General features: G+C 46.0%; 1 protein-coding gene across 1 annotated transcript; it reads right to left on the bottom strand.

Moving 5' to 3' along the window:
* Positions 1 to 2928: 2928 nt before the first annotated feature.
* gpr61l (G protein-coupled receptor 61-like) lies at positions 2929 to 14372 on the bottom strand. Its single transcript, XM_085777958.1, has 3 exons — positions 14009 to 14372; positions 4517 to 4882; positions 2929 to 3583 (listed from the first exon to the last, which is right to left on the bottom strand). Exons 1-3 carry the CDS (start codon positions 14360 to 14362, stop codon positions 2993 to 2995), a joined length of 1311 nt encoding a protein of 436 aa, XP_085634084.1. The 5' UTR covers positions 14363 to 14372; the 3' UTR covers positions 2929 to 2992.
* Between the last annotated feature and the right edge of the window lie 1934 nt (positions 14373 to 16306).

A 16306-nucleotide genomic window follows, 5' to 3' on the forward strand; every position in this document is an offset into this window, starting at 1 on the left:
GCATGGCCAAGATTCTTGAATCCAAAGGTCAATTTACAGTTTAAACAGTTTTTATCTGATAATAACATTTAATGTGAGTCTCAGTCTGGGTTCAGAAGTAGGCCTTGTCACAGTTCTATTAACGCTGCTATAGGCCGAATCGGGTAGAAAACCAGCATTCGAACAATAGTGACGGACGAGAGTTTCGCTATATAATTTTTCATGTTACTATATCGCCGTTTAGACTAATCTGATGTTTGTAAAGTTTATAAAACCAATGATTGGACAAACATTACTATTTACGTTTGCACATTTTTGTAATTAGTCATGGTTATCATAGATTAGCCGGGCTAACGGTTAGCTGCCTGTTTAACTTTAATAACTCAGTGACTCAATAAACGCTCCATGAACAAATATTTTCTCCAGCGGTTATCTGAGTTCCAACATGACTGAGCTAACTGGAGTAGTTTCATGTCGTGTCCCACAACGGGAGGGTTTTAACAGCTGACGACCTGGTGTTAGCTTAGCTACCGCCGTTAGCTAAGCCTTAGCTACCGTTAGCTGTCCCTGTCAGCTGCAGCCACTGATGCTTTCTAGACACTGTGATTCCCCCAAACTGAATAAATACAACACATAGCAACACAAAACACACACACAGAAATAGTGATGTTTCTTCAATCATTTCAGATTTGTCTAAACGGTGATAGGGCGTGAAAAATATGATACATAGCTAAACTCTCGTTCCTTACTACTGTTCTCATTCAAATTATGTGCAGGTTTTCTACCCGGAAGTAGAATGTAAACAACAAGGTGTTTCGGTCTATGGCCAATGACCTCAATGGTGCCTTAATTGGACAAAAAACAGCAGTTTTGTATTTGTAGTTCTTCAAACGCATTTGATTCAGAGGATCATGAATTATTTCTTGACAAACTCAGAGATGCTGGTTTTGGTTCGAGGGCTCTAAAATCTAAAAAGGTTTAAATATTACCTAGTAGGCTAAGTAAGGAGGACTCAACAACCTGACAGTAGGGCCACAAATCAGACTTTCTTCAGATAAAGGAAGGCCTGCTCCAAGGCTCCATTTTGCTCCCATATTATTCTCTATTTCTATAAATTATTTAGGTAAAGACATGCAAGCTAATTTACATTTGTATGCATTTGACACAATCATATATGTGCTCCCTCTGCAGACACAGTTTAATGACAAACCTCAGACTGCGTTTCACTGAAGGGTCTGAATTGGTTTTAAATGCCCAGAAAACTTAGTTTAAGCTCGCTTGAAAAACTTTGACAATTTAAGAATTAACATCCATCATATTAATTATTTTAAAGAATGCAGTGAGAGAAGATTGTCAATGTTTTTCTGGAGTGGCCTGTGTCTGCGTATCTGACATTTTGTTTTATTGTTTATTGTGTGTCTTGTGTGTCTGCTACCTCGGCCTTGCAAAATAGATTTCTGATCTCAATGGGACTTCCTGGTTAAATAAAGGTAAATACAATAAAATAATGAATACAATCAACAGCACTGACGTTCAGTCATCGACACAACATGTATGCACAGTATGTTGTTATTGAGATGAGACAAAATGACACAAACCAACTCGTCTTCAGAGAGTTCCTCATTAAATACAGTAAAACATCATGACCTTGTTAATGTAGTTACACTCCACATTTACACACGTATGCACATATAAAACATCATTAAACCAGGCCAGTTGTGATGTAAAAAATACACAATAATATCGGTTACAGTACAGTCGTAGCACCTTGACCTTTCACGACGATGTCTCTCTCTCTCTCTCTTTTAATTGAATTAAACCCTAAAAGGCACAAAGGACATTTAATGAGTCTTAAAACAATACTGACATTTCCCTGTGTGCATTAGAAGCATTAGTGGTCACTGTGATGGTTCCCCGTGTCCATACAGACTGATTCTAACCCACGGCTGGAGAAGAGATGTTCAAATCAAATGTGAATTTTTGCACAGAGAAATCACAGTTACAGAAATCTTTAATGCTTCCAGTGCATGAATGGGCTTATTCACGTGTAAAGCCACCCATTAATGAAAAATGGTACAGACATACAGACACAACATTGTTGGTACCCTTGTGTTGAAGAAAGAAAAACCCCAAATTGTCACAAAAGTAATAATAAATAAATAGAAAAATAATAAGTAAAACCAGACATTACTTTTGAATTATTTAAAAAAAACAAACTAATGAAACTGGGCTGGACAAAAATGATGGTGCCCTTAAAGCTTCAGTTGGTAACATTTATTCAGTCATATTTGCTGGAACTCTCACTATATTCTGATAATCGGACATTAAATGGGTAATTTAGGACCAAATCCAGCTCCTCTGGCTCCACCTACAGCCTGTGATCGTATTTGCCGAAATCCACCGTGACCGACGATTCTCCACCGGTCAGGTAGAGGGAGCAGGGGGAGCAGCCAATCACAGCTCCTACACGTCGTTGTAAACTGACGAAAGTTGGTTGGAAATTTCAAGATGATACACCTTCAGCTCCCTCTTTTTTAAAATATTTTTTTTGGGGGTCTTTTTATTGCCTTTAATTGATAGTACAGTGGAGTATTGTCTTGAAGTCACAGACTTTACTTTCACTTTCGTCAACTTACCAACTGGAGCATTAGTTTAATCTCAACTCAACAATATTCTGTTGCACAACCTTTTGAGCCAATCACACAGATTCAAGAAGTAGAAGTAGAACCAGAACAGAACAGAACCGAGTCTGATCCATGTTTCACAGTAGGAACTCTGTTCTTTTCTTTGTGTGCCTCATTTTTGCATCTGTGAACGATGAGCTGATGCTGATGATCATCTGTCCACAAAGCTTCTGGCAGAACGTCCTCTGGTCCTTTACTTTTTTCAGTTTCAAGTTCTTTCAGTGACAGTTGTGGGTTTTTCTTTCTTCAACAGAACGGTACCAACTATTTTGTCCACGTCTGTATGTAAATTATTAGCACTGTAGTCCATCACTCGTCAGTGTTCAGTGTTAGGGGTGCTCCTCAGGGATCTGTCCGGGGATCTTGGCCCCCTGGTCTACAGTGTTTCTGGGACCGGAGCTCAGGCCGTTGGAGTTGGCGTGGGCTTCGGCCGAGCCCGTGGTCCTCTGGATGAACTGGAGGAAGTTCTCCTGCAGCGAGCCCGAGCCCTCGTGGCTCGACGCCCCGAACTCGGCGGGCTGCGCGAGGCGGCAGCAGCGCCGGAACTTGACCAGCTCCTCTCTGATCTGTCGGTTCAACAGGCCGTAGAAGAACGGGTTGACGGCGAAGGAGGCGTAGGCGAGCCAGGTGACGGCCTCCTCCAGGTCCCCGGGGCTCTGCATGGAGCCGCTCAGGGACATCTGCAGGTGGAAGACGAAGTAGGGCAGCCAGCAAACCAGGAACTGGCCCACGATGAAGAGCAGCGTGAGCGCGGCCTTGCCCCCGCTGAAGGCCCTCTCCGGGGACAGCCTCTGGGGCAGCGAGCGCGTGGTGGCGATCATGGTGGTCTGGCTGTTGATGGAGTCGGACCGGTCCTTGGCCGGGCCGGCGGTGGCCCACGTCGGTGCCGGGACCTGCTGCAGCGCCGCAGAGCGAGCCACCTTCATATACCATCATAAATCAACATGGAAACAACATATTAGATATATAAAAGGAAAGATCGCAAAGTCAATAGCAATCCTGTATAAGTCCAGAAATATATTAAAGGGATATTTCACCCAAAATTGAAATTTCACTCATTATCTCCTCCCCCTCATGTGGACTAAGGGCTGGGAGAAGTTTCAGAGTCCTCCGTGGCTTCTCTGAGTTACAGGGGGTCTCGGCGTAGCAGTGCATGTCCATATGACGGTTGCAAATGGATACCAACTGTCTTGGTAACAAAAAGACACACCAAAAAACATCCAAATACCTCCATGCTACTCGTATGTAATGTCTGTGTATTGAAGCCCCGAAATGCGAAATTGTCCCGAAAAAAATTAAATTTTTATTTATTTATTTAAAAAGGACAGTGTGCAGTGACATTAATTATTGAGACAATAAAAAGATGGCTGCACCAGATTTAGCGGAGCCGCTAATTTCCATCTGTAGTCCTGTCTTACATAAGTACATAACAATTTGAGAGACAAACGGTTGCGACAAACATGGCAATTAGTCAATATTTCAAGCTTGTTTTGTAGCTGAAGCTTCTCGAAGCTCCTCTTCCCGGTTCGTCAAATTTGGACGAACTGGGAAGAGGACAGACCCCGGTTCGTCGGGAAGAGGAGCTTCCGCTACAAAACAAGAAAGAAAAAACTTGTTCCACTATCAGATTTTTCTACTTATTTCAAGTGAAAATAGGCTTGAAAAAAGTAAAAAGTGTCTAAAAACAAGCTACTTTTTATGTGTAACTATGTATGTATATGTATAAATATACTTATTAATGAGATTTGTTTTGACTAGAAACAAGACAAAGATTCCTTGTAAGATTCTGAGTTTTTGCAGTGTATTATGTGATGTGACTGAATAAAGAAACTCATCATCATCATCATCATCACCTTGTAGACGGCGCAGTAAACGGCGAAGATGACCACGGCAGGAACCAGGAAGCAGACGACGCTGAAGAGCACGGCGAACACTCTCCTCAGACGGCTGTGGCTGGCGTGGAGCGAGCAGTGAGCCGCGGCGATGGAGCTATGGTGTCCGTAGGCCGGCCAGCCGAACAGCGTGACCACGGCCAGCAGCAGCGACTTGACCCAGATCAGCAGCATCACGCCGATGGCCAGGTTGATGGTCATCTTCACCTCGTAGCGCATGGGGTGCACGATGTAGAAGTAGCGCTCCACGCTGATGGCCGTGACGGTGAGGATGGACAGACAGATGAGGAACACGTTGAGGAAGATGTAAACCTGACACTCCAGCACCTGAAAAATGACATAAGAGGTTGAAAACAACAAGACCATTGAAAAGAAAGTTATGCCACCTTTAAAGATCAAGTATGAACTGTGTTATTTTTTCAATAATGATCAATCTCATATTCTCCATTCAGAGTACCAGCTGCTTCCTTCTGGGAGGAGATGTAGAGTTCCCCGGAGCAGGTTGAACCGCTACAAACATTCTTTTATTCCAACATCTGTTAATATTCTGAATGCACATATGTAGTTTGTGTACAGTTGATAAAACACTGTGTACTGTTGTATGGGTCAAAGCTCAAAAGGCTTCCCTCGACAAGCTATAAACTGTCGGAGCGACATCAGGAATGAATCGGTGTCCATGTTCGCCACCAGATCTAGGTGGACTGCCCGAGTGGTGAGACACTTGAAAAGGATGCCCCACCTTTTCTCATTGCGTCGTCCTACTTTGATGAGCATATGGCCGAAGCAGTCCATCCCGGTTGAGTAGAAGGCAGGTCGGAAGAGCCTCAGACTTGAGGGGGGCAGATCTGCCATTCTTGGGACTGCTGGTTGCCCTTTCCACTTCTTACACTCAGGACAGTGGTGTTGATATTTCCTCACTGCTTCTCTACCTCTCAGAATCCAGTACTTCCTGCGGAGCTCCGCAAAGACACGTTCAGCTCCAGGATGATGCAGCTGCGCGTCACAGTGCTGGATTAGGAGCTTCATGACTGGGTGAGAGGGGTCCAGAAGAACCGGATGCAGAACTTCAGAGTTTAGGCTATCACACCTGCGGAGTCTACCTCCCACTCTGATCAGGTCGGAAGACTCATCGTACTCAGGAGCGAGGGTAAGTAGTCGGCTGCTGGATGGGATGGCCTTCCCGGCTTTCAGTAGTGCAAACTCTCCTTGGAAGCTCTTCATCTGAGCATGTCTCAGCAGGGCCAGCTCTGCCTTCTGAAAGTCATCAGCAGTAGGATGGCTGGTGGTCGCGGCCGCCCCCTGCAGCGACTGCGTGGTGGCTTTCAGGAGTTCCTGGTAAGTGTTGAACTGGTGTATGTCAGGTATTGCTGGACTGGTTGACCCTGTCAACAGGCCGCAGAACACTGTCTTCCTCAGCTCCTCTACTTCCTCTGCAGGGTTTCCCGCCGGTGCCTTTGGCCAGTGGTTGGCCTGCAGTTGAAGAAATGGTGGCCCTCAGCTCCAGCGATTCTCTCCAGCCATCTGAGCCAGTGTCTTCCCTCTCGTGATGTCGTCAGCGGGATTTGTTCCCGAGTCAACATAGCGCCAGGATGCTGGGTCGGAGAGCTCTTGTATTTCTGTGACTCTGGTTCCCAAGAACACTTTATACCGGCATGAGTCCGAATGGAGCCAGTTGAGCACTGTAGTCGAGTCTGTCCAATACACCACCTCCTGGATGTCAAGAGTGAGCTCCTTCTTCAAGACCGAAGCCAACTGTGCTCCTGTTAGAGCTCCGCACAGTTCCAACCTGGGGATTGAGAGTTGCTTCTTGGGTGCCACTCTTGACCTCGCAGCCAAGAAGGCAACAAGGACTTGTCCTTCACCTCTGTCGGTGCGCAGATAAGCTACGGACCCATATGCGCGCTCGGAAGCATCGCAGAACACATGAATGCTCCGAATACTGCTGCTGCAGTCCAAACTTGGGTCGGTCTAGCATCTTGGCAGAGTTATGTGCGACAGCTGGGACAGTTCACTTTCCCACAGACGCCAGGCTTGGAGCGGGTCTTCTGGTAGGTGGGGATCGTCCCATCCCCGTTTCTTGTTCCAGAGGTGTTGCACGATGACCTTGGCTCTGGTTGTGTATGGGATAAGGAACCCAAGCGGGTCGTACTGCTGGGCAAGCAGCCGATAGATGTTCCGCATAGTCGGCTCTGGACTTTCGCTCTGGTGACGCTTGTACCGCAGTGTGTCGGACTTGCACTGCCATACGAGTCCTAGAGTGCGCTCTTGAGGATCGGCTGATTCTTGGGAGAACCAGAGTACACTGCTCTCTGACTGGGACTCCACAGGTAAGTGGCCGATGACTGTGGGGACATTACTAGCCCATTGTCGCAGTTTGAATCCACCTTCCATGAAAAGAGACTGCAGGCGGTCCACCAACTTCTTAACTTGCACTTCCGAGGGGAGACTCTGCAAACAGTTGTCAACGTAGAAATTACATTCCACGGACAGACGCGCATCCTCTTCCGGCTCGGTGTGCTTCTGGACATGGGACTGAAGTGCAAAGACAGCGCAGCACGGGCTGCATGTAGTCCCAAAGGGGAGTACTTGCCATTTGTAGACAGTAGGTTTCTCGTCTACCTTCATGTCTCGCCACAGAAAGCAAAGGAAGGGTTTGTCCTCTTCCAGCAGACGGACATGGTGGAACATCCCCTTCACGTCGCTAGTAATGGCGACTGGGTGTTCCCTGAACCTGAGGAGGACTCCCAACAGGCTGGCTCCGAGTGTGGGCCCTGGCAAGAGGTGGTCATTAAGGCTCTGACCCTCGAATGTGAAGGAGCAATTGAAGACTATCCTGTCTTTACCATTGTGGCGCATGTGGTGCGGGATGAACCACGAATGGTTGCTCTTTGCAGCCTCTGCAGGTGACACAGGTGTGACGTAGCCAGCGTCAAGAAGTTTGTGGATCTCCTTGGAGTAGGACGCCGCTCTTTCTGGTTCTCTGGCTAGCCGCTTCTCCGTCCCACGTAGCTGAGCCAAGACGACCTCCTGCGTAGCATGGAGCGGAGGAAGATTCTCCCTCCACAGCAACGGGGTGGCGTAGCGACTCACTTCATCCACGGTAACCTTGATTGTCTTCTCCTCAAGCCTTCGGACGGCCTCAGCATCTTGTCTGGACCTGATAATGAGCCGCTCACTCCGATACGGTAATGTATCCATTTGCCACAGTCTCTCGACATGGCTGAAGAGCTCGGCTTCTGGTGAGGAGCAGGAAGTGAAAAGACACTGCTGTGGTGTTAACCGGTGACGCAGGAATCTTGAGGGACCTTGTAAAGTCCATTCGAGTCTGGTGCGCACAGCAGCAGGTCCACCAGGAGGACCTAGGCATACTGGCTCCGCTGGAGTGATAAGATGTGGATTATCTGACCCAATGAGCAGCAGTGTCCCTTATGTTGGTCAGTGGCAGGTCCTTAAGATGAGGGTACCTCTCCTGTAGAGCTTTCACTGGATAAGTATGGCGAGCAAGACCAAGTTCCTTGGCGGTGAAGGCTCTATGGATCTGAAAGGACTTGCCAGGCTGTGATGCAGGAGCCACAGAGACTAACACAGTGGCACCATGGATAGTGCAAACCTCTTGCCGGACGGTGCGGAGTGCTAGGTCCTCAGGTTCCCCGTGAAGTCCCAAGCGATCAGCTGCTTCATGTAGGAGGATGGTACGCTCCGAACCTATCGTCCAATATAGCGTAGGTCTCAATCACCTTGGCACCACTCTTGAGAATGACACGACTCAACTTAAGTAGAACCTGGCTGCTGCTGGTTGGTCGATCTACATAAAGCGTCTTGGAGATGGAACTTACCAAGCAGGCGCTTTCTTCAGTGGAGCTGGACTTAGCAGATGCTGGTGCAACTTGGCTGGTATTGACTTTGTGAAGAACCTCAAGGTGCCGTTGTTCGCACTGTTTGCACTTGGCCGCTTGGTGCTCACGGCCGCATTTCCAACACCTCCTGTTCGACTTGATCCACTCTGTTTTCTGTTCCCTCGACATGAGTTTGAAGTTACTGCACTGATTCATGTAGTGCTGCACAGTGTCGCAAAATGGGCAGTACTTCTTCAGTTTCTCCTGTATGGCAGTCATGTCTTTCTCTGCTGACTTTCCCTTCTGTTCACTACCGTGGAGAATAGTTGTAGTCTTATGAGGTTTGTACTCAGGACGCCTCTCCTTCCGTGGAGCTGGTTTCTCTCTGTCGGAGTGGTCACAGCACTGGTCTCCAATCACCTGGACACGCACCTCATACTCAAGCCACTCAGCTAGGTCTAGCAGTGTTGGTATAGGAGTGTGGATGGGGTTCACAAATCTCTGGAAGTTGGCTCTTAGGTCGTATGGCAACTTGGCTAAGAGGCGAGATACGTGTGAGCCGCACCTCAACTCTGTCCGACCCTGTTCTCCCAACTGATGCAACATACCAACTAGTGCACGGACCTGAAGAGCGAATGACTTGAAGGATCTGATGTCTCCACTCCTGATGTTAGGTCCATCCATGAGTTTGGTGATCCTCTTCAAGGCCAGATGTTGAGGTTGACCGTACATCTCGGTAAGTGCTCTCATGGTGTCACTAAAAGGGAATGGACTGTTGCTGTATGAATCAGCGATGAGCAGCGCTTCTTCACACTTGAGGTGATCGGTCAATATCTGAAACTTGAAGTGCTCTGGAGCCTCAAGTGGGAGTATGTTGTCCAAAGCTAACTTCAATCCTCATGCACAAGATCGGGGATCGTTGGTTGAGGTCCACGATAGGTCTCTGCTGGTGGGTGTCTGCTGAAGGGGGCAGGCGTCTGAGGCCACTCAGCTGGTTGCAGGCGATCAGGTGAGTACCTACGTGGATCACCGGGGTAGCGGTTATCCCAGGGCCTGTACTGATCTGTATGACTATAATAGCCATGTCCATGAGCAGGACGGTAGCGACTGTTACGGCGATCAGGAGAAGGATCTGTGTGATCTTGTCTGTAATAGTCATCATCATAGCGGGCTCTCGGACTAGGCAGTCTATGGGATCTGGCAGGCTGACTGTAGCTGCTGAAATGCCGATCATAAATATCATCAACCTGGGGATGATACCTGTTGGCACTATGATGAGGGCGGTGACTGTCCATAAGCTGACTGTAAACAGCACCAGGTGTAGAGCACGAAGTGCGTTGCTCTTGATAGAGTTGCTGCGACTGTCCCTCAGCGGTTGAATGTTGAGGTGGAGGAAGCTTCTCACCCTTTGTTGTGGTTGGGGGGAAGTCTTGAGATTGAGGGGATGACTCACCGGAAGATGATGGTGACTGTGCTGCGCCCTTACTTTGTAACCCTGCTCCCTTTAGACTGCGACTGAGCTCCTCTATCTCGTCATGCTGACTGTCCTTCATGGCAGTCTCAGGCTGATGTGGGTCCTCGTGACCTCTGGATGGCACCAGCTTACTAGCGTGCGCAGGTGTGGATGTCGTCTCGTCCTCACACAGTCTGGACTGTGACATGGCGTGCTGTGGGGCTAGTACAGGAGAGCTACAGATTACCTCTGTTAAGCCTGCCACACACATAAAGATAATCGGGCTGATTTTGCCCCGATTTTCCCCCTTCCGACCACGGACAGACACCGCCCGATTATCTTAAGGTCTTAAGATTATCTTATAAGATTCTCTTGTAGTGTGTGGTGTGTTAAGAGTCAAAATTCCCCCGACAATCGGCTCGGAAAACGTTCGGCGCCGATAATCGTAAGTATTAAACATGTTCAATATTTACGATTATCGGGGCCGACTTCGGTGGCCGTTTCAATCAAAAGTCATCTTATGTGTGGAGAGCCGGTGTTGTGCGGAGAAGTGCCTGCTCACCGAGCTCTGCTTGCTGAGCTCTGCATGCTGCTGCTCGCTGTAACAACAAGCCACTTCTTTAAAAAATTACGTCGCTCTCATTGTCCATTCCGGAAATAGACCCGAAAGAGTAGCTACAACGACACCCCTGGTATCGCTGCTGATGCCGGATTGTTTTCTGACCAGAGGGTCAAGATTCTGAAAAATCTTAATGTGTGTGGTGTGTTGTGTTTGGAATATCGCAGGACACCACACACAATACGATCAAAACTGTTCAATCACAGATTTTTTATCTTCATGTGTGGGGTCTCTCACAGATAATAAATCGGTTGAGATTTATAAAATCTTTATGTGTGTGGCAGGCTTAAGGCGTTGCATATCTCGTCGCAGTTGGTCATGTTCCTCTCTCATATTATGAATGTACTGGAGAACCTCAGGAGAAGTAGTCTGTCTGGCCTGCTCATCATATGGGAGGCGGTGCTTAGCGGGGTAACCCATAGTCCTTGAGATATGGTGGCAGTTGGCTGCGTTGGCGCGGGCGATCAGACTCTCTGTATAGGTCTCTCTTCCATGTTGAACAGGTAAGGCTGAAGTAGTTGCTCCGATCCGGCTCGAAGGACCAAAAATTGTATGACAGACAGACTATATAGGATCTTAGGTGGCAGCAACCACTACAGGGTGTCAGGTCAGGACACAGGTAAGTGCAGAATGAAGGACGGAGCCAGCAATAAAGTTCAACCTTTTATGAATTCGAGTGGGTGTGTGTGTGGTTTGGCTCAATGGACGCACACTCTGCAGACCCACAGACGGACAGTTCAGCCGATATCTGCTCCGAGCTGAGCAGTACGTATGTGGTGCGTTCAAGGACCTCAGCAGTGTAGGAATTCACATGCCCAACAAATATCAACAAACTTAAAGGAATAATGCTCAGAGGGACGACCCTTTGTACAACTGTATTGTAACGGTTGGGCAACTGCCATTTTTTGTTGCTGTGTGCTGTGTTGGTATGGGTAACGTATGTTGGTTAATGTGTACTGTATCAGTACAGGTTATTGATTGATTGATTGATTGATTGGTTGGTTGGTTGGTTGGTTGGTTGGTTGGTTGGTTGGTTGGTTGGTTGGTTGGTTGATTGATTGATTGATTGATTGATTGATGTATATTTTATGCTGCTGTGTACTGTAGCAGTACGGGTTACTGACAGCTCGATTTTTATTGTTTGTTTGTTTGTTTGATTGTTTTATTGTCAAACTGCGGACCACCAGTGAAGCCCACAACGAATTTCCCTACGGGGACAATTAAAGTATATTGAATTGAATTGAATACATTACATTTTTATGTTATTTTGTGTTGGTTTGACTAGTTAAAGTAGAAGTAAGCGGAATGTTTGTGTTAATCTAAGTCTTAAATAGTTCTATCTTCCGACAGCAATCACTTCTATAGAGTGTTTGGTCTGAAACACGGGTCTGTCAGTCACTCTGCTCTGCTGTAAGCCGAGGAGAAAACTTTTATTTTACCGTATTGATCCGAATATAAGACGATATTTTTTCCTTCAAAAAAAGTCTGAAAAAGACGGGTCGTCTTATAATCGGGTCTAGATATTTATATATGCAAATCAGCGGGTGACACCAAACAACGTCTGTCCAAGCAAGTCAGGGCTTTTCTTCCTCTCACACTCACACACACCAGTGACCTGGAGAGATGCAGCTGCATCTGAGAGGATGATCGCGCGTGTGTGCACCAAGTGTGTGTGTGTTGCCCCTTCGCCACACAGCAGAGCGCTGCCACACAGTTACAGCTCAACTCGACTCGGTTTAGGTCCTTTTAATCACAGCTGACTCCTTCACAGTTCCTCCGGGGGCGGGGGCGTCATATCACAGCGGCTACGGCCGCGTTGTCGCCGGGGACAGGGACACACCGGACACGGAAGCGCCGAATAGCTGCGAAGCGCCGAGAAGCTGAGCCAGTTTCCTTTCGGGGCTCAGTGTTAAACGATTGTGTCGTTCACACCAGACGTCCTGCAGTGACCGTTTCGGTGTCTGGTCTATTTTGCTAAATTTGCTTTCACTGGCAGATTTTTCTACTTATTTCAATTGAAAATTAGTTTGAAACAAGTGAAAATGATCTAAAAAGAAGTACATTTTTAGGTGATGAGTCTTATTTAAAGACATTCTAGTCTTTTGACTAGAAATGAGATATTTTGACAAGAAATAAGACAAATATTCTTGGAAAGATTTTGAGTTTTTGCAGTGTAAGGCCTCAACAGGTGGGAGGGAGAAATACTGAGATCAGCACATGCCTTACAGTATATAAGCCACACATTGATGACATGAAATGAGTCGCTCTGTCGCTCTCTTGGCAGTGTACCTCTGTGCACGAAGTTCTGAACTGAATTTTTCTTATCTTTTGCCTATGTATGCGACTCGGGTTGTTTTTCTTTTGCTTTGTTCTGAAGTGAATTAAAGACAACTCTACTTGAAGATCCATCTTTTCCAGCGTCGTGTTTTTATTTTACTTAAAGGGATAGTTCAACATTTTGGCAAATTGGCCCATTGCCATAATCGCTATAGTCATAGCAGTAGGTTCGTTACCTTTAATTGTCAGTGTAAGCTGTTTTTAGAACGGCGGAGCGGAGCGGCAGGCTGCTCAGGGCTATGCTATGGAGGCTAAGGGAATTTCTTGGTTTTCCTAATCAAACTCATCAAATACACAACCCAACAACTCCAAAAGGCTGTCGTGGACAAGTTGTGAGCTGCACAATCACCACGCTATGAGATAATAATGGAATGCGTTGCGTTCAGGGACAGTTTTTCAGCAAGCAGACTCTGTATTTACCCTGTATTTACCTCGAAAACGGCTCCTTTTCGTAACGTTCCATTATTATCTCATAGCGTGGTGATTGTGCAGGTCACAACTTGTCCACGAAAGCGTTTTGGAGTTTTGGGATTTTGTATTTGATGAGTTTGATGAGGGAAACCAAGAAATTCCTTTAGCCTCCGTAGCGTAGCTCTGAGCAGCCTGACGCTCCGCTCCTCCGTTCTAAATATAGGTTACACCGACAAATAAAGGTAACGAACCTATTGCTATGACTATAGCGATTATGGCAATGGGCCAATTTGCCAAAATGTTGAACTATCCCTTTAATGGAGAAGGAAAAGTAAAGGCCCAAATAGGACAATACACTGCAAAAACTGAAAATCTTTCCAAGAATATTTGCCTTATTTCTTGTCAAAATGTCTAATTTCTAGTCAAAACTAATCTCTTTTCACTTAAAATAAGACTCATCACCTAAAAATGAACTTGTTTTCAGATCATTTTCACTTGTTTCAAACTAATTTTCAATTGAAATAAGTAGAAAAATCTGCCAGTGAAAGCAAATTTTTTTGTGCTCGTAATAAGGAAGAAAAACTTGCTCCACTATCAGATTTTTCTACTTAATTCAAGTGAAAATCTGCTTGAAAAAAGTAAAAAGAGTCTAAAAACAAGCTACTTTTTATGTGACAAGTCTTATTTTAAATAGAATGAGATTTGTTTTGACTAGAAATAAGACAAATATTCTTGGTAAGATTTTGTGCATGCAGTGTATATATACGTTCTATATATGTTATCTTTCTTCTACGCACCGTGAACACCACCGTGCCGAAGAACGCCGAGCTGGAGATGATGCCCAGAGGCATGAGCAGGATGGCGCACAGCAGGTCCACCGCGCACAGGTGGCACACGAAGGCGAACCTCTTGAGGTGCGGCGCGCGGGCGATGGCCACCATGACGCCGGCGTTGGCCAGCAGGGCGATGAGGTTCAGCGTCACCATGCAGAACAAACCCATCAGGTCTTTGATCTGCGACTGGGAGCTGGTGACCACGCTGACGTCGGCCGGCACCGTGGGGTCCACCTCCCAGGGCGCCATGGTAACGTTGGTCACCGACGGACTCGACGCCGAGGAAGACACCATGAGGTCGGACTCGAGGTCGGCCATTATTCATCCACGTCTTTGTCCATTTGTCCCTCGGTTGTTGTCCTCATGTCTGGATGTCCTGTGGAGGGAACAGAACAGAAGCAGCGTGAGATTCAATCTGAGTCTAAAAGATCAATCTGTCTCTTCATGTCCACATTTATGTACATCAAGTGTGAATGAACTGAAACATTAGTCCAGGCAATCTAGCTGATTTTGGACCCAAAAATAGAACTAATTGTAACAGAATGTTTTTCACCATATATAATTTCTATGAGGCGTCCAGAACAACATACTAAAAGTCCTAAGAAATCCTAGTTGGGGAAATATGTTTAATTTGCATCGTTTCGTTTATTTACTTTATAAAGTCTATGGTGCTGACAACAATACACCCCAATGGGGCTATTTTTTCCCCTTTACTCCTATCACAATGAAACTTTACACAATGAAAGTATCCATGAAATTCATTTTCCAAGAAACTTGTAATACAAAAAATGTTACTTTTCATGTCTACTTTCATTGTGTAAAGTTTCATTGTGGTAGGAGTAAAGGAAAAAAACAGCCCCATTGGGGTGTATTGTTGTCAGCACCATAGACTTTATACAGTAAATAATGATGTGAATTAAACATATTTCCCCAACTAGGATTTCTTAGGACTTTTAGTATGTTGTTCTGGACACCTCATAGAAATGATGTATGGTGAAAAACATTCTGTTACAATTAGTCTGTCGGAAAACGCTATTTTGCCTGGACTACATGTTGACGTTAAAGGGGAATTTACGTTTTTACAACCTGGACCTTATTTCTAGCATAAAATACGATAATTTCCTCCCCAGATAACTTTGGTGTCATTACAAGTGGTTGTGATGAAATGAGCTCCAGCCGAGAGCCGTGTATATCTGTATAATGGAGTCTACAGGGCAGCAGAATGCAGCCTCTAAATAACACATTATCTGCAGAGAAACTCCTTCATTTCACCAATATTTAGTTCTGATAGGCTAGTGCTATTCCCCTCTGAGTCCGGGGTTAGCTGTTATCAACATCCGGGGTCTGTAGGTTGACCTACTGACCTCTGACCTGGATGATGTCATCTCTAAGCACCGCCCGGCTCATTCTGATAATAATCATCCTGCTTCGACATTCGGGTCCATTTTTATCTCAACTAGCCGGAGCTTTAGTGAGTCCAGGTTGAGGAGAGGAAGCCTGTGGAAGCTGAACTTCATCCAGCTGCTCATTTTGTTCTGACAAGTCGGAAACACGCAGAAACGAACCGTAGCATTAGCGGTAGCAACAAGCCGCGCGGCACAGCGCTCAGAGATGACATCATCCAGGTCAGAGGTCAGTAGGTCAACCTACAGACCCCGGATGTTGATAACAGCTAACCCCGGACTCAGAGGGGAATAGCACTAGCCTATCAGAACTAAATATTGGTGAAATGAAGGAGTTTCTCTGCAGATAATGTGTTATTTAGAGGCTGCATTCTGCTGCCCTGTAGACTCCATTATACGGATATACGCGCCTCTCGGCTGGGGCTCATTTCATCACAACCACTTGGAATGACACCAAAGTTATCTGGGGGAGGAAATGATCGGATTTTAGGCTAGAAATAAGGTCCAGGTTGTAAAAAAAAACGGCAATTCCCCTTTAAATGTTTTCTTCCAGCTGATCTCCATTTGAAAACATCGACCACTTCAGTCTTTCAGTTACGATACGGTATGATAAACTTTATTGTCCCACTCAGGGGCATTTGTCTTGGACTCTGCAGCTGCACCATAAATGCTTTGACGGCCACAATGACAACAAACAAGTGTTGGACATATCCCATCACATAACACATACAGACACTATGCATATACATAACACGTGTTAAAAGATCACCATAATAAAAGCACTATAAAAAAATATTGCACAAATGCACAAAGTTTGGTCATCACAAACACAAAGCATTGTGGGTAAATAAAAACTGTT

This window comes from Trachurus japonicus, chromosome 5 (genome assembly GCF_045865225.1).
Source record: "Trachurus japonicus isolate A0001 chromosome 5, Traja_1.0".
Classification (NCBI taxonomy): domain Eukaryota; kingdom Metazoa; phylum Chordata; class Actinopteri; order Carangiformes; family Carangidae; genus Trachurus; species Trachurus japonicus.

Bases quoted from the DNA above. Each gene is read 5' to 3' on its own strand.
- gpr61l (XM_085777958.1), bottom strand. From the start codon at position 14,362: ATGGCCGACCTCGAGTCCGACCTCATGGTGTCTTCCTCGGCGTCGAGT. The intron at 4,883-14,008 runs GTGCGTAGAAGA...GTCATTTTTCAG, and splicing joins TCGGCACGGTGGTGTTCACG to GTGCTGGAGTGTCAGGTTTA. The intron at 3,584-4,516 runs GTGATGATGATG...TGGTATATGAAG, and splicing joins TTTACTGCGCCGTCTACAAG to GTGGCTCGCTCTGCGGCGCT.